This window comes from Rhipicephalus microplus, chromosome 4 (genome assembly GCF_043290135.1).
Source record: "Rhipicephalus microplus isolate Deutch F79 chromosome 4, USDA_Rmic, whole genome shotgun sequence".
Classification (NCBI taxonomy): Eukaryota; Metazoa; Arthropoda; class Arachnida; order Ixodida; family Ixodidae; genus Rhipicephalus; species Rhipicephalus microplus.
The window spans coordinates 112,737,599-112,762,053 of NC_134703.1; the positions used below are offsets into that span (position 1 = coordinate 112,737,599).

General features: G+C 43.7%; 1 protein-coding gene across 1 annotated transcript; it reads right to left on the minus strand.

Moving 5' to 3' along the window:
* Positions 1-795: 795 nt before the first annotated feature.
* LOC119172829 (glycine receptor subunit alpha-2-like) lies at positions 796-22,570 on the minus strand. The gene is made up of 7 exons (XM_075893158.1): positions 22,540-22,570; positions 17,716-17,783; positions 16,190-16,419; positions 14,197-14,279; positions 13,052-13,186; positions 1,816-2,189; positions 796-990 (listed from the first exon to the last, which is right to left on the minus strand). The coding sequence occupies exons 1-7, from the start codon at positions 22,568-22,570 to the stop codon at positions 796-798; spliced, it is 1,116 nt and encodes a 371-aa protein (XP_075749273.1).
* Between the last annotated feature and the right edge of the window lie 1,885 nt (positions 22,571-24,455).

Consider the following 24,455-nt stretch of genomic DNA (forward strand, 5'->3'; position numbering starts at 1 on the left):
TTTTATAAAGTTATTTCGTGTATTTGTTACTCAAATTTTTTCAATATTTTCATATTTTTCGTTTGTAACAATCTATAATAGACTGTTAGCACAACTAATCTCTTCGTTTACTGAAAAAAAGGCTTCTTAGGCCTCCCCTCCCCTTTTCTTTTTTTTTCCGAAATTCCCCTACCGCACGATTCATGGCCGATCTCCGTGGTGGCTTGAGCCACTCCTCTTGAGCCCATCCAACTATTCATAATAGACTGTCGGACTTTTTTCCTGTGTAAATACCTTAGATACGATGCTAACAGTGTCATGGAAGTGCTGGGTCAGGTATTGCTTTTTTATGTAATACTGTGGGCAGAGCTAGAAATATATAGTCTACATAGTTTGTATATTAGAAATGTGTGAATGTAGACGTTTTATTGCAATGTGAACTTCTGCAAAAACAACTGTACATTACATTGTTACCTTAACTTGTTTCAGTGTGCTTTATGCTTTGCTTTTTTTTCTCTATTTGCTTTCAAGTTCATCATATACAAAAATCAGTGAACTCACAGACTCCAGCGCTTAGAGAACAGTGCCAGCCGCCATGCCTAAAGTTTAAATCGCATTGCACTTACGTTTCTCGCACTGTTACGGTGAATGTCGTATTGCGTTTCATCAGGTGCCTCTTCCTATGACTCATGCTGCTCTCTCGGGACAAATCGTGCTGATGCAGGCGAAATATTGAGCGAGACTTACAATTGGAGAGACACATTTTATTGAGAGGAACATTTCTTTGGAATATGTTCAAAAGAAAGTCTTTCGCCCTTAGAAGTATGCGTAGGCCCGTAGCATGTAGAAGGGCCAGTAGACGATGTTGAAGAAGAGGAAGCAGGCGGGAAAGAGGTAGCGAGCGTGCCTTTCGACCGCCTCGGACCTTTTCACGTTCCTGTGGTGCTCCTGCTTGTTGGCGTGGTTCATCTTCAGCAAGAAGTCGTCCGAAGGCGTTCCGTGCTTGATCACCTGCGAAGTTGCAGATAACGAGCGATTGACAAAAATGTGCGCGCAATGACGTGTTTGCGATGGGAAAGTATCACGCAGTTATCGCATATACTGATTTTTTTTGCCACTTGTGCAGCAGCACAAAAATCAATTTTCAGGGTTTATTATATAACTGCCAAGGACGACTTGAAAAGTGAAGGCCACCAGCTTTTTTTTTTTTCAGTCGGTGTAATGCTTAGGCCCCACCCCTGTCTGAAAGAATTCTGCGTCTAACCTGGTTTTGCATTGTCTTCGTGATAGGCCCACCTTTAACCCCGTGAAAATGTCATGTCATGAGGTCATCCCATGACCTCACGTCTTGTGACTTCATATGATTTTGATGAGGCATGCCGTAATAAAGCGCTCAGGAAAGTTTGACTACCTGAGCCTCTCAATAGAATTCGAGAGATAAAAAAAAAACCTTTAGTATGGTCTGTCACGGTCCTCACTACAGTGATCAGAAGAAGCAGAACTCACTCAATCACTAAATCACTCACTCACTCACTCACTCACTCACTCACTCACTCACTCGCTGTTCTATTTGTTTGTCCATATGTCCACGTTATGTGCTAGGGTCTCCGTTATACGTTGGTGACGCTACCTAGTCGCGCCACATTGAACCCTGTAGGATTATTTAAACCTATAATGACGTTTGAATCTGATGTTATGCATATTCATAAGCTACAGGCGAACAACATGCTGTCATCACAGAAATGACTATACGTGTCCCTGCGAAATGGTACAAAAGAAATGTATCTTCGGTATCGCTACAAGCGTGACGGACTTACGCAGCCGAATTGAGCTTACGTGGCAAACGTCGGCAAAGGCTTGGTCTGCCTTTCTGAGCCATAGCGACCGCAGCTTGAGTCTGGCCATGTAGTTGACCATGGTGGAGATTAAGATGGTGCCGTACACGAACAGTATGCACGCGGTGATCCAGACGTCAGCGGCTTTCAGGTATGACACCCGCGGTACCAGTGCGCGTGCACCGTTGGACACGGTCACGATAGTGAGCAGACACTGGATTGTGAGCACCATACGGGCCTGCGGGATCTCGACCTTGAGCCAAAGCGCGTGCCATGACATGAGCACGGTCAACGTGAGGGGCAGGTACAGGTGGACGAGGTAGAAGCCCGGGTCCCGCTCCAGCAGGAACTCCATCTTGAGGCTGCTGAAGTTGCCTGCGCGTGTTCGATTTCAGTAAAAAAAACGTGGGCGTCTTGCGCTAGGGATGCAAGACTGGGGTAACAGCAGAGGTTATGGACGACGTACATACATTCATGTCCTGTCTCATCCGACTATCTATTCAGTGCTTTTTTGCTGCTTAAAATAAATTTAAAATTATTTTTAGTGTACTTTGAACAAATGTTCGGCCAGTTAAACTACGATGTACTCTAGAACCGGAGAGCTGCAAGCTCTCCTATTGGTTAGAATCAGGGGTGAACAATTTAGAGTACTTGGTACTCTACTATGGGATGCCATAAAGCCGTCCCGTAGGCCTCACACTGTGAACAAGCCTTGTAGTTAAAAGAAATTTATTCTCACGAACAGTGAACATATATTACAATCCAACAGAACATCGCGACAGAGCACAACATTCACAGAGACACCAAAAAATTTTAGAAAAAGATATGTGCACATATGTACACTGAATACAACATACACAGACACGTCGAAAATTGTTACAAAAAGTTATGTTTAAGTATGCACATTTCATGGTAAACGAAGAACAGACAAATGAAACGTAAAGATCTATATGTTAGGTATTTACATGGTATATACAAGGTACTTGTGCGAGTACTAAGCAAACATTAACTTACCGAAACCAAGCAGGCCTGATAACAAGCTTTACACGTCTCTCGTAGACGAACACAAAAGGGCAGAAATCGCGCCGAAGGAATTCCTCCTCACCGAGAAAAAAAAGTTTGTCTGACAAAAGAGGTAGTAGTTCTTTGTACAGTCGCTCCAAAATCGGAAAAAGAGCGCGACGGCGATGACCTGCAGCAACTACCTGACAGCGATTGCTTCAAAGACAGTAGGTACCAGCAACAATGAGAATGCAGGTGATGTGGCCTCGATAACAACGCCAAGAAGAAACAAAGTGATTTACTCCGATGCCACGAAAACATGAGCAACGACACATTGTCTCAAAACATGCTTATTTGTTTCCCGTAGAAAGCAGTTCGGGCATGTTGCTGACTGGACCATTTTCCACCTTTCGAGGTGATTTAAGGGTAGGAAGAACACACCCTCCCAGCCACCACATGAGGTCCCGGAGGTGGCCAGGCAGAAATGATGCCATCAACGTGCTCCAAGACACACGACTAGAGCGGGTGCGGCGTGCCGGAGGAACTAACGGGAGCAACAAAGTGGCTCTCTTGTCAACAATAGTGTTGTCCAACACATTTGCCCCAGGACAAGTCGACTGGATATGACGAAAAAATGGGACAGCTGTTTGATAAAATGAAGGACGTGTTGCTTATTGTGGGGTCCGATTAAGCTACACATAAGGCATACCGAAAATGAGTGCCTATAAAATAATATGCCAGAATTCGCACGGGGGATTCCTCTCCTTGTACGAGGCGCAACAAGAAGCGCAGGGCAAGTAGCTGGCGGCGAATTTATACCGAAGGAAAAGCAAAGCCTTTCTGGAAATGATGTCCCAACGCCACACAAGAAACCAACTCGGTGCCACCGGCCCAAAAGAAGGAACACAAGGCAGACTGAAATGACCTCACAATGCGTAAAGACGGCTGCTCCACGTGAGAAATGTACCAAATGCGACCTTGCGCTTCTTGAGCGCAAGGTTTTCCGCTCAAGAAGCGGGAAGTCGAAATATTGTGCGTTCTCAATTTTTTGTTTTACTTCGTTAAGGGCGTTTGACCCAACGGAGGTACAAACGCCGTAGTGGTTGTATAAAATTCCTAAAATTTGAAGAGACGCAGCCGGCTGAAGAAGAGATGCAGAGCTAAGTCTGGAGTTTGGATAGCCGATGATTAAATACTGGGATTTAGAACACTTTAGCGCGGCACCTGGAATGTAGCAACACTGAAATAATAAACGCAGGCTATCTGAAAGATTATCTTCATCTGAAAGGTACAGGGTTATGTCGTCAGCAAACGTTTTGACTTCTATGGCGCTGCTGCCCGGAAGCGCAAGACCCCGCACACGTAAATCCGCATCTAGAGCATAGAAAATAGCTCAAGGCTGAGGAGAAAGAGAACAGGAGACAATGGACATCCCTTACGGACCCCACATGTAATAGAAAAGGGTGCACTTCCCAACCATCTAGAACTAGTGTGCTTCTTATACCAGAGTAGGTATTTCTAATTATTTCCACAAAAGAACCAGGAAAACCAACGGCTGTGAGCACTTTAAAGATATACGAGTGCTTTAGTCGGTCAAATGCTTTCTCTTAGTCCAAAGACACCACGCGCAAGAAGACCACGCGTAGATCGCGACAGGGTATAGGCGAAGATATCCTTGGTGGTAAAAGACAAGCTGTGTATTTCTCGTCCAGGCATTGATGAAGCCTGGTGATGACCCACCAGGGTGTTCAAGAGAACCCTCAAACGTTGAATGATCACCGTCTCTAATATCTTATAGTCAACGTTAAAAAGCATGATAGGTCTCCAATCTTCATGACTAACATAGGAAGCGTCAGCTTTTGGGATTAGTACAATTCTGCCATCTCGAAAACCTATTGGAAAGGCACCATCCTCGAAACATCGCCGGATAACCGCGGTTAAGGCAGTACCAAGCTCATTGCAAAATGACAAGTAAAACTCAACTGGAAAACCGTCTTACATGATTCTTAAAAGAGATAAGAAGATAAAAGTGAGCCCCGTAACTGTCTGCATCAGAGTGCGACACCTCAACAGTAGCTCATAAGGGATGGGGGTAAGGAGGGATTAAAAGGATAGGATTAAAGGTATAGAGATAGAGAGGGGGAAGGAGAGAGCGTGGCGCAGGGACAGCAACACCCAGAAGACAGGAGAAAATATGAAAGATGGACACTGTCGCAGGAAATCGAGGACGCGGCACCACTCAGCGAGAGCTCTTGTCGGCGGCAGGAGATGGCGTAGGGCGAGCCAGTCAGTTAGAGATGCACTTTCGTTGGAAATCGCGGGGGCACAACCGGTCAGCACGAAATCCAGAGAGTGAGTCCTGGAAAACCGTGTGGCCCAGGGGCCGTCCCCAATTTCATAGTTGGTAGTGCTGTCTTTAGCTCTTCGAGGAATGAAGGGACGTGCAGACAATCATCAGCTTGTTGAGGAATTCGAAGGAAACCTCTAAGCATAGGTGGTATTATATCACAGTTTATACGCATGGCTGAACATGACATTTCTTCGAAATGCGCGAAAAAAATTTGGCAGATCCCACGTACAGTGGGAATCGATGATATGCGAAGCAGCAACGAGAAATATTGATATGTCACTTTCAAATCGGCACAACGTTACGAGATGGAGGTGAATGATGCCTTACATGACTTCCGTGACATGATTATCATGTTTGGAAGTGTCGTTTACCTTCGTCATCTATTAACGTCACGTGATATCGAATTTAGTATATGTGGAGCTAACGAAACGGCCATGAGCACGCTATGAGCGTAGTATGTTGTCATGTTTTTACATGAAACGCGTGTAAGGATTATCATGTTTGCACCAGTCGTATATTTCGTCATTCATTGACGTCAATTGATTGATATGTGGGGTTAAACGTCCCAAAACCACTATATGATTATGAGAGACGCCGTAGTGGAGGGCTCCGGAAATTTAGACCACCCGGGGTTCTTTAACGTGCACCGAAATCTGAGTACACGGGCCTACAACATTTCCGCCTCCATCGGAAATGCAGCCGCCGCAGCCGGGATTCGAACCCGCGCCCTGCGGGTCAGCAGCCGAGTACTTTAGCCACTAGACCACTGCGGTGGGGCTCATTGACGTCAAGTAACACCAAATTTGGTATATGTGGGGCTAGCGAAACGGCCGTGAGCACATCAAGAAGGGCCCAATATACTCCATTGAAGCGTTGACGCGCGCGCACGCTAGGCAAAGCGACGCTACGTTAGAAAAACGCCTGCACTCTATAGTCTGACGCCAGGCGTAACCAGCGTCAGCCGGCACAACTCGACGGCGACCGGCGCGAAAGGCGACATGCTGCATTTAGCGCCTATGCGTTACCCAGACAACACTGCATCTCTCTCTTTTCGTGACTGAGGGACGCCGGACGCCCTGAAACACGCATGCGTCGCTGCAACGCAGCGCGGCGCGTGTCTGATAGTATATGGTAGGACCGGCGCCTGGCATGGCAACGCCGGCGTGAAGCGACGAGATGAACGCCGGCGAGCACGCGCACCGGGTCACGTCGAAATGTATTGGCGCCTTGACTGTGGTATGTAGTCATGTTTTCACATGTCACGCATCTCATGATTATCATGTTTGCAACAGTCACATACCTTCGTCATTCATTGACGTCACGTAATACCACATTTGGCCTATGTAAAGCTAGCGAAACGGCCGCAGGCGCATCATCAGTGTGGCATGTAGTCATAATGTTACATGACACGCATGTCATGATTATCATGTTTGAATGTGTCATTTACCTATGTCATTCATTCGCATCGCGTAATATCGAGTTTGGTACATTTGAAACTAGCGAAACGGCCGCGAGCGCGTCATGAGCGTAGCATGTAGTCATGTTGTTACATGACACGCATCTCATGTTTATCATGTTTGCACCAGTATCATGCCTTCGTCATCCATTCGCGTCCCGTAATACCAAATTTGGTATAAGTGAAGCTAGCGAAACGGCCGCGAATACATCATGAGCGTAGCATGTAGTCATGTTTTTACATGACACGCACCTCATGTTTATCGTGTTTGCACCACTATCATATCTTCGTCATCCCCTCACCATATACTTCACTTATACCAAATTTGGTATAAGTGAAGCTAGCGAAACGTTCGCTAGCGCATCATGAGCGTGGCATGTTGTCATGTTGTCACATGACGCGCATATCATTATTTTCGTGTTAGGGTCTGTCACTTGTGTTCACAATGCAACCATGCCATACGTTACCAGTTTTGCAAAATGCGATGTTAATGAAAGAGTCGCAAGAGCTCTAGGACCATGAAATGTAAATCATTACATTCATGACATAGATTTCATGATTTCGACGTTATCACTAGTCAAATATGTTCTTCATACAGTCTTGGCAAGCCATACCAAGTTGGGTATTGATATCATTATAGAAACGGCCAGGAGAGCTAAAAGTCGTAGGCGGCCAGATAGATAGATAGATAGATAGATAGATAGATAGATAGATAGATAGATAGATAGATAGATAGATAGATAGATAGATAGATAGATAGATAGATAGATAGATAGATAGATAGATACGCTGAAAGTCGCCGAAGTTCGCTAAGGAATGCTTCGCATTTAAAAAGGACATATTGCGATTAGTTGAACCACAAGAGGCTAGTGTATTGTTTTAATCCCATGTGTTAACATCGGGAATAAAATCCCCGCCCATGATTTCAGTGCACAACCACGTATAGGGGGTGGAGCGAAATGCATTATACTATGAAAAGTGAATAAAGTACCCGAGCACCACGCTTTTCTGGCAGATTGTTTATTTAGCAATAGCTAATGTGGCTTGATTAAAAAATTTACATTGCTTATACACAGCAACTGTCGGAGTGCTTTGTTGTCTTACTCATGAGTGAAATTACGCCGATACAGGATTAAAAGTCCCAGAATAACTTGCGCCAATAAATTCGTCTGCGGATCAAAAAGTGCTTCCCTGCTGGTAGAGAGACTGATTGCGGCATTTCGTCGTGCCCAAATAAAAACTGTTCGGTGCACACTGAACCATGCCTGTGTATTCAGGCATGTGGGACGGCTTTAAGCTCTCCCCTGGTAGAGTACCCTGTGCTCTAAATCGTTACCCCCTTTTTCTAACCCCCCCCCCCCGGTGCACACTGAACCATGCCTGTGTATTCAGGCATGTGTCTAACCATGCCTGTGTATTCAGGCGTGTGTCGGTGCACACTGAACCATGCCTGTGTATTCAGGCATGTGGGACGGCTTTAAGCTCTCCCCTAGTAGAGTACCCTGTGCTCTAAATCGTTACCCCCTTTTTCTAACCCCCTCCAACTTTGTGCTCTTTGCGTGTCTTTTTTTTCATTTCCCCCCTTGAGTGATTCCTGACCTGTGAGAATATTGATGTTCTGTGTGTTACATCCTGTCTATGTTCTCTTGTTTGTACACGCCACTGCAGTGATTTTGTTACACCAGACAGTTGTACTCACCTGAAATGTTGTTACCAGTTTGCAATAAACTTCACTAATTTAATGACGTGTCCCACATCGTGCATAGTATGAAGCCCCAGGGATGGCTCTCCCATGGTAGAGTACCGAATACTCTGAGTCGTTAACCCCTTTTTCTAAACACACAACTGAGATGATCATCGTCGTGTGCCAGTCTGACGACTCAATATTGGGACGGCTTTATGCTGTCCCCATAGTAGAGTACTATGCACTCTAATTCGTTAAACACATTTTCTAAACGCATTTAGGTTGGTGTGCGCGAGCGTGTATATACGCGCGTACATGTTGCCTGCGCATCAATTCATGTTTTGATCCCGTGTAACTGAACTCTGTTTATACTTGAACGTAGGAATTATTGAACTCAGTACTAAGTTTTGTCATTGACACTATATGTCACTTTGTCGCTCAGTGTAGATTATATGAGACAACGTTGAGGCCTCTTCTGCTACAACCGCTTGGCTTTTGGCATTGCCTCAGCGCCTGCGCTGTTTCAGCGGCGCATAGAAGCCGTGCTGCAGGGTATACTAGGGGTGAAAGTGTACCTGGACGACATTATTGTAGCAGAAAAAGAGTATGACACAACGATACTGCGGCAAGTGTTCGAACGACTTCGGGCGAACGGCCTAACACTGAACAAGGAGAAGTGCCACTTCCGGGACAAAGAAGTGGTATTTCTAGGGCACCGAATCGATGCAAAAGGCCTCCACCCACTGCAGGACAATTTGGAAGCAGTGCTAGCGGCACCACCACCGACTTCGGTAAGCCAGCTTAAATCATTCTTAGGACTGGTCACATACTATTCCAAATTTCTACCGAACTTGTCGTCCACTTTGGCCCCGTTACACCGACTCTTGTCTAAAGGAGCACTGTGGTGTTGGGGGCCCGCACAGAGAACAGCATTCCAAGAAACCAAGCGCGCCATGAGAAGGGCGAACTTTCTTGTGCATTACGACCCCCAAAGACCCTTGCGGCTTGAGTGTGATGCGTCGGCCGAGGGTATAGGCGCAGTTTTGTCGCACCGCATACAAGGAGTGGATCATCCCATAGCGTTCCGCTCGAGAACTCTAACGTCGGCGGAACGTAATTATTCACAATTGGAAAAGGAGGCACTAGCGCTTGTCTTCGGCGTTGTAAAATTTCGAGATTATTTGTTTGGCAACAAGTTCACTCTGGTGACCGATCACAAGCCTCTGACTGGTTTGCTAAGTCCAGATAAACCCATTCCGCAAATGGCAGCGGCCCGCATTCAACGTTGGGCGCTGCTCTTAGCAGCTTATCAATACGACTTGGAATACAGAAAAGGAGAGCTAAATGGAAATGCCGACGCTCTAAGCCGGTTGCCATTACCAGTTCGCGATAAGGGCTGGGAAAATGAACTAGCCGAATATGTCCTGTATGCGCAGGCTATGGATGATTTTGTTTTGTCTGCGCAGAGTATTTCAGACCACACCAGCAAAGATGACGTACTTCAGCAAGTGAAGACTTGGATCTTGCAAGGCTGGCCAAGGTCACTCACGGTTACTTCATCATAGGAGACGGAGTGCATCCTTGCTTTTAAAAGCCCTCCCCCCCTCCCCCCCCCCCGCCCCCCACCCTCACTCTGCAGACCATGCGACCCACGTGTTCTCCATTCTTACGGAGCTTGTGAAGTGCTGTCTCAACCCTGCGGTGTTTGTGAATGTGGAGTCCAAGGAAGGACACAGGTCTCCTGTGCGTCGTTAAAAGGTACAGTGGGCAAGGAAAGGTTAATAGACTGAGTGCATTTACACATAGGCCGAAGGTGCACGAATTCAGACTTCCGTGGAAAACATTGGAGGCTGCAGTATGCCTCTTATTTGTCAACTGAATACGCTTTGTCTCGCACATTCTTTTGTCACTAGTCGCATCTCGTATGCGACTCCATTCCTGATCTTACAGAAGCATGACAAGTATCCTTTGGAGGTCACTGTCCACAAAGTCGTCAAGCGAGCCCTAGATCTCCTGATCACTACTTTCAATGCGAAACTTCTTGCCTTATTAGGTACCGGGAGCTCTGGGAGGCTAAAATCAATGCACTCGCAAGGTGTAAACCACGACTCCTATATCACCTACATATTGGGCATGAGTTTCTCACAGAGGAGCGGGTACAAGTGCCTGAACATTGGAAATTTGCGATCGATGTTCGCCCTCTCCCAAACATTATATCACGGTAGTCCCACGCTGGCCGTCGAGAGGCGCGGACTCTTGCTTCCCGGCGCTAATACGGCTTTAAAGAAGTATATTTTACACAGACATCGTCAGCCCTTACCACCAGGATTTGTATATGGCCGTCGTAGTCCGGCAGGTTGATGGTCTATGCTTCCACGCACCCAGTGCTACCCATTCTGAAGAGGTGGTCATATCTCCAGCTATATCACATGACAGTTCTAAGAATATAATATTGAACTCCAAAGGCGCCTGCCGAAATTTTCAACCGGGATGGATGTCACCTCTAGCTGCCAAAACTCTTAAATTTTGTCTGCAGTTAGGTTCCCCTCTTCCCTCTTACTAATCTGGACTCATGGCCATCAGGGCCCGGCAAGGAATGAGGCGGCGCACGGTGCTGCCCGTGCTCTCATTTCCCGAGCATCTGCTCGTGATAAAAAAAAAATGTTCCTCTCCTTACCTTTAAAGAGATAATTACCAATTATCGGGACTCTCACCACTGCCTTCCTGCACCCTGCAAAGGACTCACGAAAGCGGACGAGATAATTTTTTCCCGCCTGTCACAAATATGCTACTGTGCCCGGCAGTGCTTAAGCATCCTGACTCTTCCTTTTACGGCATCTGCCAGTACTGGGTGGAGGTGGCTGACGCCTACCGCATAGGTATTGGCATGCCCGCGCAATGAATCTTTATCGCCGAACCCCAATTCAACCAGAGAGGACTGGTAGGCGGCCCTGCTCGGCTACCACGACCTTCCGGCCCAACAAGCCATGCCCCAACGTCCCAGGACACAGGCCACGACCAATGGGGTCCCTGTACAAGGACTCCACCTTGTAGTGGAAGAAAGCTATAGGTCCTGGTTTCACTTGCAACCTCTTTATTTCAATAAATGTTTGCCGCCACGACCCCCATTCGATACAAATAGCTTCGCCCACTAATCATGATTCACTTCAACAAGTTTATTAAAGAAGTTTATTCCACATCGACAATATTTGTTTTCAAAAAAGTGTGTACAGAAAGATTGGTGTGATTAGCTGAGGAAAGACCTAGATTGGTAGTACTCAAGGAGCCTCAAAGTTATAAACGGTTGGGGGGGGGGTGCCATACAAAATGAGAACGGGATAGCATATACGTAATTAATTGGTTACAGTATGCATCTTTGGTGAAAAGAAGTTGAACAGTGCGCAAATTATTTCAAGAGCAAAAATGCGCATATTTTTAACAGACAAAAAGGTAAAGGCAACACTAAAGAAGTAATCAGAAATTACAATACAAAACAAAACAGCAATATAACCTGTACCAAGCAAAATGAATTTACTGGGATGAAGACAGTTCTTGCTAAAGGTATTCCATTACCTGGTTTCTGAATGCGTTTTTCGTGGTTTATGATTTAATGATATAAGAAAATGAGTGATACAGCTTGATTCCCACAAACGTGGCGGTGAACTTGACGTAGTTCGTGTGAATATTAGGCAGAAGATGATTACCCAGCTCAGAAAACCTAGTAACGTTATTATTTACAAGGTTATCTATGATAATGCCATAAATATGTGCAATATCACTGAAAGACCTATACATCACAATGGGTAACTTCAGCTGAAAGAGTTGATGAAGATGATAAATATTTAGGTAAAGTGGCGTAGCATTGGTTAAGAAATGGCTGTATGTCATGAGACGAAGCGCTTGATTTTGCATGCTTGAGATAGGTGAAATATGTGTGGCCCCTGGATGATATGCAATAAAATAGATGGCTGTCAATACGTGCGTTTTAAAGGAACTAGATAATATGTGGCAGAAAATATATTCGTGTTTTGATTATGGCGCGTATTTCGAAGGTTATCTTGTGAATGAGTGATTGCGCATGAAAATTGAACTTCATATGCGAGTCGAGGACTAGCCCAATGTATTGGTAAACGATAATTAGATAGCTAGAAAAGCAGGGGACCAAGGATCGATCTCTAAGGAAAGCACTGATTTACTTTCTTAGCAGCTGAAAATTTACCGTAAATATGAACAACTTGAGTACGATTAGATAAATAGCTCGAAATAAATTGAATGGGTGGACTAGTTACGTCATACGATTCAAGTTTATGTGTAATAATGTTGTGAATAATACTGTCAAACGCTTTTGTTCAATCTATAAATACACCAGCACCCATGAAGCCTTCGTTAATGGCCTTCTTTATTTTATCAGCGATGGTTAGAAGCGCAAGCTCAGTAGTATAACCAGGCCGAAAGCCATGCTGTTTATATGGTAATATATTAAACTTCGTTAGATAGGATACTAACCATGTATGTGCAGATGCGTGAAATGTTTTCCCTGTTCTTGTTCTTTTTTGTGTAACAGTTCTTTTCTCAGATTTTTCTCCTCCCCTAAGCCCCTTTTCCGTCACAGGGTAGCCAGCTGGTCTGAGATTGGTTGGTTGGTTCTACCCAAAAGGAATGGAAGTGGCTGATCTTACTGTTTTTTCATTCTCTTCTTCTTTGTTCTCCTCTTTGCTTAAGGGAACTCGCTACATGTCACTCACCCGTTCTATGGAACCTTGTGAAGTTATGAATCTGGAAATTGATGACGTCAAATTCTGGAGCGTCGTTGGAGAACTCCAGCACTACTGGGTTTGTCTCGCGCCAAGAAATTGCCACCTTTTCGTCCGTGTGAGAATCTGCGTAGGCACAGGAGAAAATAAAGAGGAAATGAGGAAGCACTGTGCAAGGCCATATTCTCGTCATTAGTCATTTGGCGACATGTGAGGCGTTGCGAAGCAGAATATACTATTCAGAAATTGTTACATCACAAACTCTCAGTAATTATATGTTACTGTACCGCATATTTTACTCCAATACAATTATGCCTGCCTCGGAGCTCTCACAACAGGGTTTTTGTTGGATATTTTATTGCCATGATGTTTATATTCACACATAGCGCTCAAAGTGTGGCTGATAGAAGTTTGAGGCCACGTGTGCTCAGATTTGAGTGCACGTTGAAGAAACCAAGGTGGTCGGAATTTCCGAAGCCCTTCACAGTGGCGTCTCTCGTAATCGTATGGGTGTTTTGGCACATCAAACCCCAACAATTGTTACTTATATTATTAGAAGATGCTGCTAGTTTTAAAAGCAAGAAAGCTAGGATCAATGGGTCGGGGGCACTATTGGTCTGTCCAGTTGATTTTCTTACCATCATTTCTGTGATTACGAAATTATATAGTCATACAGCTGAAAAAGGAACACAAGATGGCTACTTTGAAGACAATAATAATGATAATAACGATTGATCAGGAAAAAAATGTTAGATGACAGCTGATCATCACATGAGAGTAATAGAATGCAGTTTTATATAGTTAGCAGTGATGAAAATAAGATAAGACAGCCAGATTAGCTAAAAGGTCGCTTTGACGCGGCAAGGATAGTGACATCGTCTCCAAATTGTCAAACATAACTGAACGCTTTGGGAGTAATTGCAAATAGCTGCGTAGTTGATTCCATCGAAACAAATAGTGAAAATTTTCTGGTAAAAAGAATGTGCAAGAAGAGTCCTAAGATGGAGTGACATGAGCAATGCATTCTTTGTAAGTATCATAAACAGTGTTGTCAGAATGTGCTCTCTACGAGCAGAAACTTTCAAAATGTATGTAAAATATTTTCTGTTGGTATTTTAGTAAATAAAGCAACTTACATGGGCGGAAGACGATATCGCAGATTTGCCTGTCCAGCGGGAATAGCTGGAAGTCCATTAGGCACGACAGCCGAAGGGTAATTCTGCAGAGCAAATAGACGGCCTACGTAAGTTTTTTTTCTTCAAATACGATAGTCTTTTTTTGGATCAGTGTGGCCAACTTAGCTTTTTCTTCGTTAGATTTAGCTTTTTGTGTTATGTAGTTTAACTGCAAAATTTTGGCCTACCTGCTAATGGGAATTTCTAGCTCGATTATTTGAAAATTCGATACGGGTTGTGTTTGGGCGGCTTTTGCAGTTTCTGTTGCATGTTCTTAAATTTTATTTTGGCTAAACAGTTCAGCAGCTCGCTAAATCGCTGCATGTTGCTCTTGTATTCCATTGGTAATGAGGGTCGGGGACAAAAGTCATGGGGAAAATAGGACGAATTAAACAAAGCTCCACTGAAAAGTTCAGATGGCATAGGTTTAGGGATGGCTTATTCAGATAATGGATGGCTGAGCTGGGGTTAGATTGCATGAGGGCAGCGTGTCGTGCGTTCAGTTGCGAAATTGTTGCAAAGCATGCCAACTTAGTCTGCCATGTCGCAACGAAAAAAAAACTTGTTTCTGCGAATGAATGTTTCTCTGCGAAGAGAAAAACTGATCCCACATTTTCCGTTAAGAACTAGGGCATCAGTGCTGCAGTAGGTGCAATAGTTTCGTTTGTCCCCGCCAAGGAGATTTTAAAAAAGAAATAGCTGGAGTGTAAATTCTCGCCCACGAGTGAAGCCGTGCCTACCGTAAGATGGTGGCTGTGGCAGCCATCTTACTAAGGGCATGAGCTGTTGGCATTCGGTGAGTGTGTGTGTGTGTAGGAAAACTTGTTAAAGATTTAGAGTACGATGTACTCTACTATTAGGGAGCAGAAAACCGTCCCGTGGGGGTTAAGGTACAACGTTGTGTGTTTAGGAAAAGTGGGTAACGATTTAGAGTACTAGTTACTCTGCTATGGGAGAGCATAAGCCGTCCCATGGGCCCAATTGATGAAGCTACGCTGAGAAGAGCAGGGTGCTGTGCAAGTGTGTGTAGAAAAAGTGGTTAACAATTTAGAGCACTTGGCACTCTACTATGTGAGAGCATAAAGCAGCCCCATGGGTAAGAACACAAAGAAGTTTTTAGTAAAGCTTTTGTGTTTAGAAAGAGTAGGTAACAATTTAGAGTATCAGGTACTCTACTATGGGAGAGTTCAAAGCCGTTCCAGCATAACACCGGAAGCTTCGAATACCGACTGTGTCCGTGCAATGGAGAATTCGCATCACGGACTTCCTATCCAATGAAGCCGAGTAGTATGGCATCATTAGCATAAGTGAAGCTCAAAAGCCACCGTGGTGACTCAGGTCAGATTAAACAGCAAATACTCATATCCTTTCGAGGTTATAGGCGAACTTAAGACAGGATAATTTGGATGCAGTTGCTTAATTTTTTTCATATTCTTTATGCTGTCGCCTCCTAGTGCAAAGTAATTTTTGTTCCATTCTTCCCTTGACAGTTTTAAATTAGGCTAAAAGCGAGATGTTCTTGCTAACACATCAGTCAGTCTCCTTCCTTCCTACGTTCAATCACATGGTGTGGTTTCTGGAATTCATGAGGGAGTGCGGCGTCAGTTACACTGTCGGCGTCAAGCCAAGAGCCAAGACAACTTCATTAGTTATTTCGATGAAAGCGAAACATGCTTGAGGGCCGTGTACTTAGATTTAGGTGCATATTAAAGTACTACAACGGGTCGAAATTTCCTGAGCTCTCAACTACGACTTCTTTCATAACGATATGGTGATTATGGGACGTTGAAACACCAAGATTATTACTAACTTAATTAGTTGACTACCTATTCTAAGGTAATTTAATAGACAAAATCCTTTCCTTTTGTTGCCGTTTGCGTGCGTTTACTGGAAAGGTACAAAATATGACTTTACGTTTTCCTGGTACGTGACACTGATTAAAGCAAGCGCATACCTTATGCTGAACAGGATGACGCCATCTGGCAAGATCTGGAGCAGCTGGTTCGGAACGGTGATGTCGTGGGTTGTGGCGTCTTTGGCGTTCACGAAAAATATGTCCGGCTTCCATATGCTCCCGATGAGGCTGCCCTCGTTTGTGATGAAGGAATAATTGACACCATGTTCGTAGAGTGACATACGCTCGTCAGTCCAAGACTCTTGCAGATCCAAGTCTATGCGGAAATCCTGTTGTAAAGAAGGTGCAAGTCAGGACGTGTTCACTTCACGAAGGATGTGCCTGAACATAAATATTCACCATAACCTACGCGTATTCTTGAAGGAGTTTTGTAAAGGACGTACTAGAGTTTGAATTTACCGGCTGAATATTTTCTTCTTGCGTCCCTACCTTCCAACTTCAAAGACATTTTCAAGAAATTATGGCTGCCGTTCACCGATGGCGTCGGTAGGAGTGGTGATGATATTGCTGCAGGCGGGGTTAGCTTGGCCTAAATAGTCGGCAATATTTTCACCCGGGCATCTCCTTAAAGAATTCTGTTATCGCTTGGTAACGAAGCCAGTTTCTCTCAGAGAGGTAATTAGGTTTCGCTGCACAGTAAGGTAATGTCATGAAATGAATATTGAGCAGGGCTGCAGTGGGGGTATTTGGTGTTTATACATTTCAAAGAGTGCGCTAAATGAACGCAGACAGTGGAAAAACGAAAAAAAATACTAGGGATTTTGGCGCGCAACGTTGTGTGTCCCCCCCTTTTTTTTACTGTGCAGTGTCTGCGTTCAGTCAGCGGACCTTTAATGATAAATTGTTGTGTAATTTTTCTTGATTACAAGTCTGCAATGGTAGGCATATCAAAACATTGCGTGTCTTGCCATGGTGTATCATTTAATTTCCCTATACCATTTAAAATTTCATACTGTATATTGGTATTAGTTTGCATAAAAAGACACCAGGTCTGCGCTGAAAGCGCAGCACAGACACAAAAGGAGCGACATTTCAGAGTCTTCTCTAAACATCCATTGGGTAAGTGCTGCAAGCACACTTGCTGGGTACCCACTACGGCATTAATAATCATAATTTCTGGGTAGTAGCTTGCTGGAGAAATAGGCGGTGTACATAGCTGTGCCATAGCACTTCTTGCTTTCAGATAGCGAGAACCAATCTCGAAGGTTGTGCATGATCTGGAGGCATGCGGTGGGGTTTATTTTTTTGTAATAATCGTTGGTGCCTCTGTGCGTCTTGTGTTCCGTCGAGATGTTCTGTTGGATTGTAATTGATATTCACTGTTCCTGAGAATAAATTACTCTAAACTAACCTACCCATCAGTTGATTGAAGGACGATATAGGTGGTAAAGCCCTTTCTCACAATTCTCGCATGTTAAATAAGGCAGCAGTTCCGAAGTGTATGTGCCCTTATTACTGGAATGTTATAAAACGTTTGTTTTCCGTAAATAGTGCAAATAACCTTTATCTAAACAGGAAATACGTCATAGACGCCATGTTTTCACCCTACTATGACTACGACAAACCATGTCTTTCTCATTCAGGGGACCCAACTCGTAAATGACGAGGTTGACGGACACGTTCGTTGGTTGCCCTGCGAGTGAATTAGAAGGAATCATGAAGTCGCATTCTTCTATGATCAAACAGGTATACTTATTGCCACGCACTCACAGTACCGCAAATGTATACCTGTTCCGTACGTTGGCCACGCCCTTTTGTCGTACCGTTCCAAGACATTGTCGAGAACGTCAATCTTCCGAGATAATTCTAGGCTTGCGTTACGCACGCCTAGCCCAAACATGTCACTGTAAAGAAGACGAGGATCTTTTTAAATTAATTTAATAATTGTAACTTGTCGCTATGTTTAAGTACACTACTGGGCCAACGGCTTCCCTGAAAGTGTTTAAAAATACAAATGTGTAGATTTTTACCTTAATCCTTTGAAATCTTTTCGGAATGACCTTCCTTTAGTAGTCATCAACTATAGTAATGAAAGTATTTTATAAAGCACTACTGATTAGTCGCTAGATATTTTTTGGCACATATCCTATTACAAGGACACTCGGAGAGCATTTAATTCACGCAAAAAAAACACTTTTCTTTCAGTGGTTCTTATGAGCGTATAGCTAGTTATGATTTTTTATTGATATAATATATAAGGAGATGTTGGCGCACAATTATGGCGCCGTCTACTTCTTAGCTCTTGAGTGAAACTTGAACACGTATCTTGAAGTAAAACATACAAAGCAGTGCATGGAAAACAAAACACTCGGGCACAGGTATGCAAAGACACACTTATACGCACATATCACAACATAATGATAAGAAAATGTTCGAAAGTCGACGAATGAAGTCTCTGATAATGCCCCTCGTTAATACTCGGTCCAACCAGCACAAAACAGCAGAGCACACGTTGGTTCTTATGAAGATGTATTCGCTCGTGTGTACATAATAGTCGACATGTCATTCACTTCACTACACACACATGATGGGTGTCACATAACAGTGCACAAAATAAGTTCATGTGTTATACAAATGAAAGCTCTTTATTTCTTAGTACTTGTCAGCAATTCCGCTGTCTTGTAAAAAACATGTTAATGCTTTTGAAACGTGTGACTGTAAAACTCTTGATGGCCATGGGCCCAGAAGTTTCTTCATGGTAAATGGTCTGTGGTTTAATGCCAACAGTTCCGATTGGAGACGGCGTTTCGGCGTGTCATGATGTGGACAGTCTATGAGAATGTGACATTTACACCTGATCTAAAATATTCACAACTAACTTATCAATGAGTTTATGGAAGAACGATGTAAGAGGCAAATATCTTTCTCACAAAGCTTGCACGTTAAAATACAGCAGCAGTGTTTCCTACATACACTGCGTAGCATATTTTCACGAGATATAGTAATTAACTACACGACCAGAAACTGGCGAATATAACGCCCTATATGATTAGTCTAATATGATAGAAAAGCATAAGTTACCTGTGACTATGACATCCAGAAAAATTGGTGAAGGCCAGGACACATATTAGAAATAGAGTCCTAACTTGCGGACGCGTGCAGATGGGCATGATCGTCTAGTTGTCTAACAAAACACAGACTACGCGCGATCTAACGTCTGGCTACCTTCAGCGTCTAACATTGGCCCGATTCGATTGTTTTATATAGTGTCAAGGACCTGAGCATCACATCCTGCTCATTCGCTCATAGCGGAGTTGAGGTAAAGAAAGCAGCGCTATTCTAACAATAGGCAAAGCTGTCGGGCATCTTTCGGTAACGCTACAGAGATCACAGTAAAAAAAAAAACTATCCTCTGCGAAGCACTATTAGAGCGCTTAAACGACACTTGATAGAATGAAATTAGTTTAATTTTATTTATTCTACCCCCAATAAACAAAGCTCTATTGGGGTGAGTGGGACATATTAGGCAACAAACAAAAGCAAAAAAATCTGATGAATAACAATCACAATACTTATGAAGATACAGAGTGGGCTGATACAAATTGATTCAAGTTCACATTGATGCGCGTTATGTTTGACTTACTTCAGTGTACGTTTCATGGCTCTTGATTCATTTCAATGCGCATCGATCCGCCCATGGGGGAATAGGACTCGCGTAATTTCGTAAACAACTCTGTCATTAGACTGATAACTACAAGGCAGCGTTGTATTTGCAGTGGTGCGTCTTTTCATACCATAAGTATTGCATTAACAAAGACCGGTTGCAGTCAAATGCACGAAGGGTCACGTGACCGGAATGTAGACATCACGTGTGATGTCACACCTCGGCCAAAACTTGAACGAAAAGAAGATACTCTGATTGGCGTTGCACAAATATAGTTGTAATGACAGCGTCGGTGGTGTCCGTACCACTGATTATGATAGTTTGAAACGTTTATTAATGAAAAAAATCTACAAAAATGAAATTAAAAAAGTAGGAGGGGCAGATTTCAACGGTGGTTTCCCCATTTCAGGGCTTCAGAGGCTGCCGCTGCTCACCCGGTTAAGTTTTGGAAAGGACTGCCTCCCAGGGCCTCTCCTGCACCGTAAGTATCGTAGGCAACTGTGCATCCATACATTTGCTCAGACGTTCCCATGGGACATGCTGCCACGTCAGTCTCGACTCACACCACGGACTTTGGTTTACATATGCATTGGCGTTTACGTGATGCCACCTTTCCAAGTCTGGACAGGTGTTCGCATGAATTTGTCTGAGGCGGTGAGATTCATCGACTATGAGTAATTTGTGTGGTGGGCCATACCGCTGTCTTGTCTTACGTTGATGATATTGCGTGGAGTGTGAGGTTCGTATTAGTTTTCGCCGTCGTTCTTCTCTCGGTTGCTGAAATGACGGGCGAAAGTGCACGCCAGCTTACTACCCGAGATACCCTCGTGGTCGGGGCGCTAGATTATGGCACGGTACTGTGTCAGATCGCCATCAAGTGTGCTCGTGGCAACATTCGGCAGTCCGCCACGTTGAACCATTTTACAGGCCTGGTGGCGCCAATAACCTACGCATTTCTGCTCCGCGGCTTTCACTATTTTACCAGCGTTATGTCGTGGTTCTCACCACTGCCAAAACCAGAGTTCGACATTGGCGTGCCCTTCTAGTAACACGGCAGGAGTGTGACCTTATTAGAAGGGCACGAGTGTGGCATTATACGTCAGCTGTAGCGTCACACTTGTGATGTTATACTGACAAGATGTGACTCTCCCGCATGTGACGACGATCGGAAGTTCCACTGAGCGTATACAAAAAGGGGCTCCGCTGCTTTAATTTAGGAATTATTCTAGTGAATTACGAATTATCATAATTTAGCATGGCGAATGCAAAACTTTGTATAAGCGCTTATGACCTCTGCACATGCCTTGTACGCTATCTTTTTGCGGATTCCCATTATAGCAACGGCGATTGCGGGTGACCGCGACTAACGCAAAGCTTAGCGTATATGCTTTTATATAGAGATTATGTAGATTAGGACGTATTACTAAACTTTAACGAAGTGCATGCGCTTCTTCAGAAAACATTGTTTTATAGTATAGCAGCGTTAATAATAATCGCTGCTGATTTTTACTTGCCAAAAACACGATATGATTATGACGCATAGTGTGGTTGAGGAAGCCACATTAATCCTGACCATCTGGGATTCATTACCGCACCATCTGCAAGATGGTGCGATGCTGTGTGTCGAATGGTAGCGGCAATCACGACTATGGGCCGAAGATATGAGTGTTCTTGTTTCTTAAGGGTGACCAAAAAGTAGCGTATAGAGAATTTGCGAATAGTACCATGGGCACCTCCATTTAGTGCTTGAGAAAAAACGCCAGGCCTTCGCGGAAGGCGCAACACAGTCACAGCGAAAGCTAGAATAGTGGCCTTTCGGAGCTTTTTGTAAAAACTAATTGGGTGATTGCGGCAGGCACACTTGCTTAATACCCACTACGGCGTTAATAATAAAATTTTTGTGTAGTTGGCTGGCATTCGCTATTTTAGTAGTAGGTTTGCATTCGCTATGTTTGTTGTTTCGTCATTCTACTGAGAAACATGGTATCCGCTAAACACTTGCAACGAACTTTGTGCCAATTGTTCATGCGGTTTATAGCTGGCGATGATGAGAAAATATGCCTTAAGTGGGTATGCGCCACAGTTTAGAGCTGAACAAAAACAAACTTTTGTAATCGATTGCGGCTTTGGACGACCCACTCGTTACGCTATTCGCTTTGTGCGACGACTGGTTGTTCTTTCCCTGTTTTAAAACGCTTTATAAGTCGTAATAATTCCATTTCTGTTCCGAAATAAAGCCTGGCTAAGGCAAGTTTGCCAACCAATCTCAAGCCGCGGTGTTGCTCAGTGGTAGAATACTGGCTTGGCACCTAGCGGACCCGGGTACGAGCCCCACTGTGTCATTGGTGCTAGGTTTCTTTTCTAATTTCGCGTGATGTGGTTACGGACACCAGCAGCGGCGGCGGCGGACAACTGCGCATGTCCCAAGTTTTGATATTTTTACGTCTTTCTCTGTAAAACAGCTTTCGCTGTAAAAGGAAGAAGTGCTGGTTTGATGCTCTGCGCATCGGTTTTGTGCAGAGTATTTTCTTGCTGGTGTTCCAACCTCTGAATTGTGGTATTCTAAATTCGCGCTAGTCTCACCTAATATGTTTTTTGAAATACATACCGATTTAACGTCAGCCTAATTTAGATGCCTATATACAACTACGGTAGGTGCTTTCTTAAATGGTTTTCAAGTGTGGGAGCTCCACTTGAAGGCAGAATATTTGATAACGACTACCAAATATACCAATGCAAGAACCAGCAAATCAGTGAAAGCTCCTAGGGTGGCTACATGGCTTACGCAGTGGCGACAGTGGTTCCCGATGCGCCATGTTATATGAGCGACTACGCACCCAGCGCTAGAGGGGCCAGATCAATAGAGGATATGCCTCTTCTTGTGTATCTCACAGGAACAATTTTGTGAAACGGAAGATTTGGATGTCTGTTGCAATGGTCATCACCCTGACGTTGTGCTGAATAACATACTTGTGGCAGCAGCGAGCCCTCTTCTCAGTAAATACGTCTTTATGAAGAACAATGTTCAGAAGAGAGCGATATATATCGCTAACTGAGCAAAGAAAATTGCATAGTCTTTGCAATGAGTAAGAACTGTTTTTGCCTGCGCATATTCTAGATAGTTTGTATATTTGGGTGCGTGCATGCGTGTGTGTTTTTTTTGGTGTGGCGTTTAAATAAAGAATAAAGAATGAATAAAATTTAACCTATTCATTTTGACCCTTTGTTGGCTGATAAAACTTTGATCACGCGTTCCTAGCTTACGATATTTTGTGACTCTTTCGTGATATAATAAAATGCTCACAAATCAATATCCAAACATTTCAAAGCGTGATACATTTCTTAAAGCAGCACGTTTCCACATGCAAAAGGCAGCGATGGAGGTAGAAATGTTGTAGGCTCGTATGCTCAGATTTGTGTGCACGTTAAAGAACCCCAGGTGGTCGAAATTTCCGAAGACCTCCACTCGGCGTTTTCCATAATCATATGAAGGTTTCGCGACGTTAAACCCCCCATGGTGGGACCCCCACCAAGACTATCTTATAAATAAAATAGGAAAACTTCAGAACCAAGCGGCAAGGTTTGTTTTAAATAATCATAGCCCCTACGCCAGCGTTTCACAAATGAAGGCCACTTTGGAATGGGATCTGCTACGTGTACGTAGACAGAAACTACGGCTTAAACTGTTGCACCAGATATATTACTCTAACACAGGAATCAATCACCATAGCTACCGTGTTCAACCCTCCTACACATCCACTCGCTGTGACAATAGCAAAAAGATATATACCTTCAAATGCAGATCCAATATTTTTTTCCACTCATTCTTTCCAAAAACAATAAGAGAGTGGAACAGCTTAAGTGACGACTTGGTTAATATAACAAATATTATTTATTTTTTTCTATGCTGTGAAATTCTTCTTGCATTATGTATGGTCTGTGTGTATGAAAAGTTTTTTGTGATGCATTATTATGTTCTGATAAATCTGGCGGTGGTTCTTTCTTATTTTTATTTTTATGTATTTTGCTACGAATTCCTTTGTACTGACTGTTTTTTTTTTGTTCCTCCCCTACGTAATGCCTATATGGCGATGTAGGTATTCTGTAAATAAATAAATAAATAAATAAATAAATAAATAAATAAATAAATAAATAAACATTATTCAATGCAAAAGGCTGAGTAAAGTTGTAACGCATGTAAAGCTTGCTGCGAAGGCTTTATCTTTTAAAGAGAGACGATAATGGCACTGGATTCACACATCCTCCCGTATGCGTGATCGCTCGGTTAAAAGGAGTGTCGTCACGGAGGCAGTCAGCAGCCCCGAAAATAATTTTTTTTAGGTGGCATTGCTTGAACCCACCGGCTGGTGCATTCTCCAGTGGCACGACAACGTGCTAATGTAATTTAGACGATGATCGTTCCTTTACAGGTAATCGGAGCACGTAAGCCTATTTTGAGTACACTTTGTTTCAAGAAGAGCACGATTCGAGATAGTTTTACGTAGAAGTTCAGTGCAGATAAACCCCAACTTTTTCCGATATCCCACTAATATAGGCTAAAGTATAGCGTTGCTGACTTCTCGTGTGGAATGTGTGTTGCAAATTTGTGAAAAATTCACGTGGTTTACAACGTTAATTTTAAATAAATAACAAAAGCCCCTATAACTGCTGCCACGCCCATGCATAAAAAAGAAGCATCAG

What these genes read in the sequence shown, in the direction of transcription:
- LOC119172829 (XM_075893158.1), bottom strand. Translation starts at nt 22,570, where the DNA reads ATGGCGCATCGGGAACCACTGTCGCCACTGC. An exon ending in CCCTGAATGAGAAAGACATG is followed by an intron (nt 16,420 to 17,715) that starts GTTTGTCGTAGT and finishes TCTTTACAACAG; the next exon opens with GATTTCCGCATAGACTTGGA. An exon ending in CGATATCGTCTTCCGCCCAT is followed by an intron (nt 13,187 to 14,196) that starts GTAAGTTGCTTT and finishes GTGCCTACGCAG; the next exon opens with ATTCTCACACGGACGAAAAG.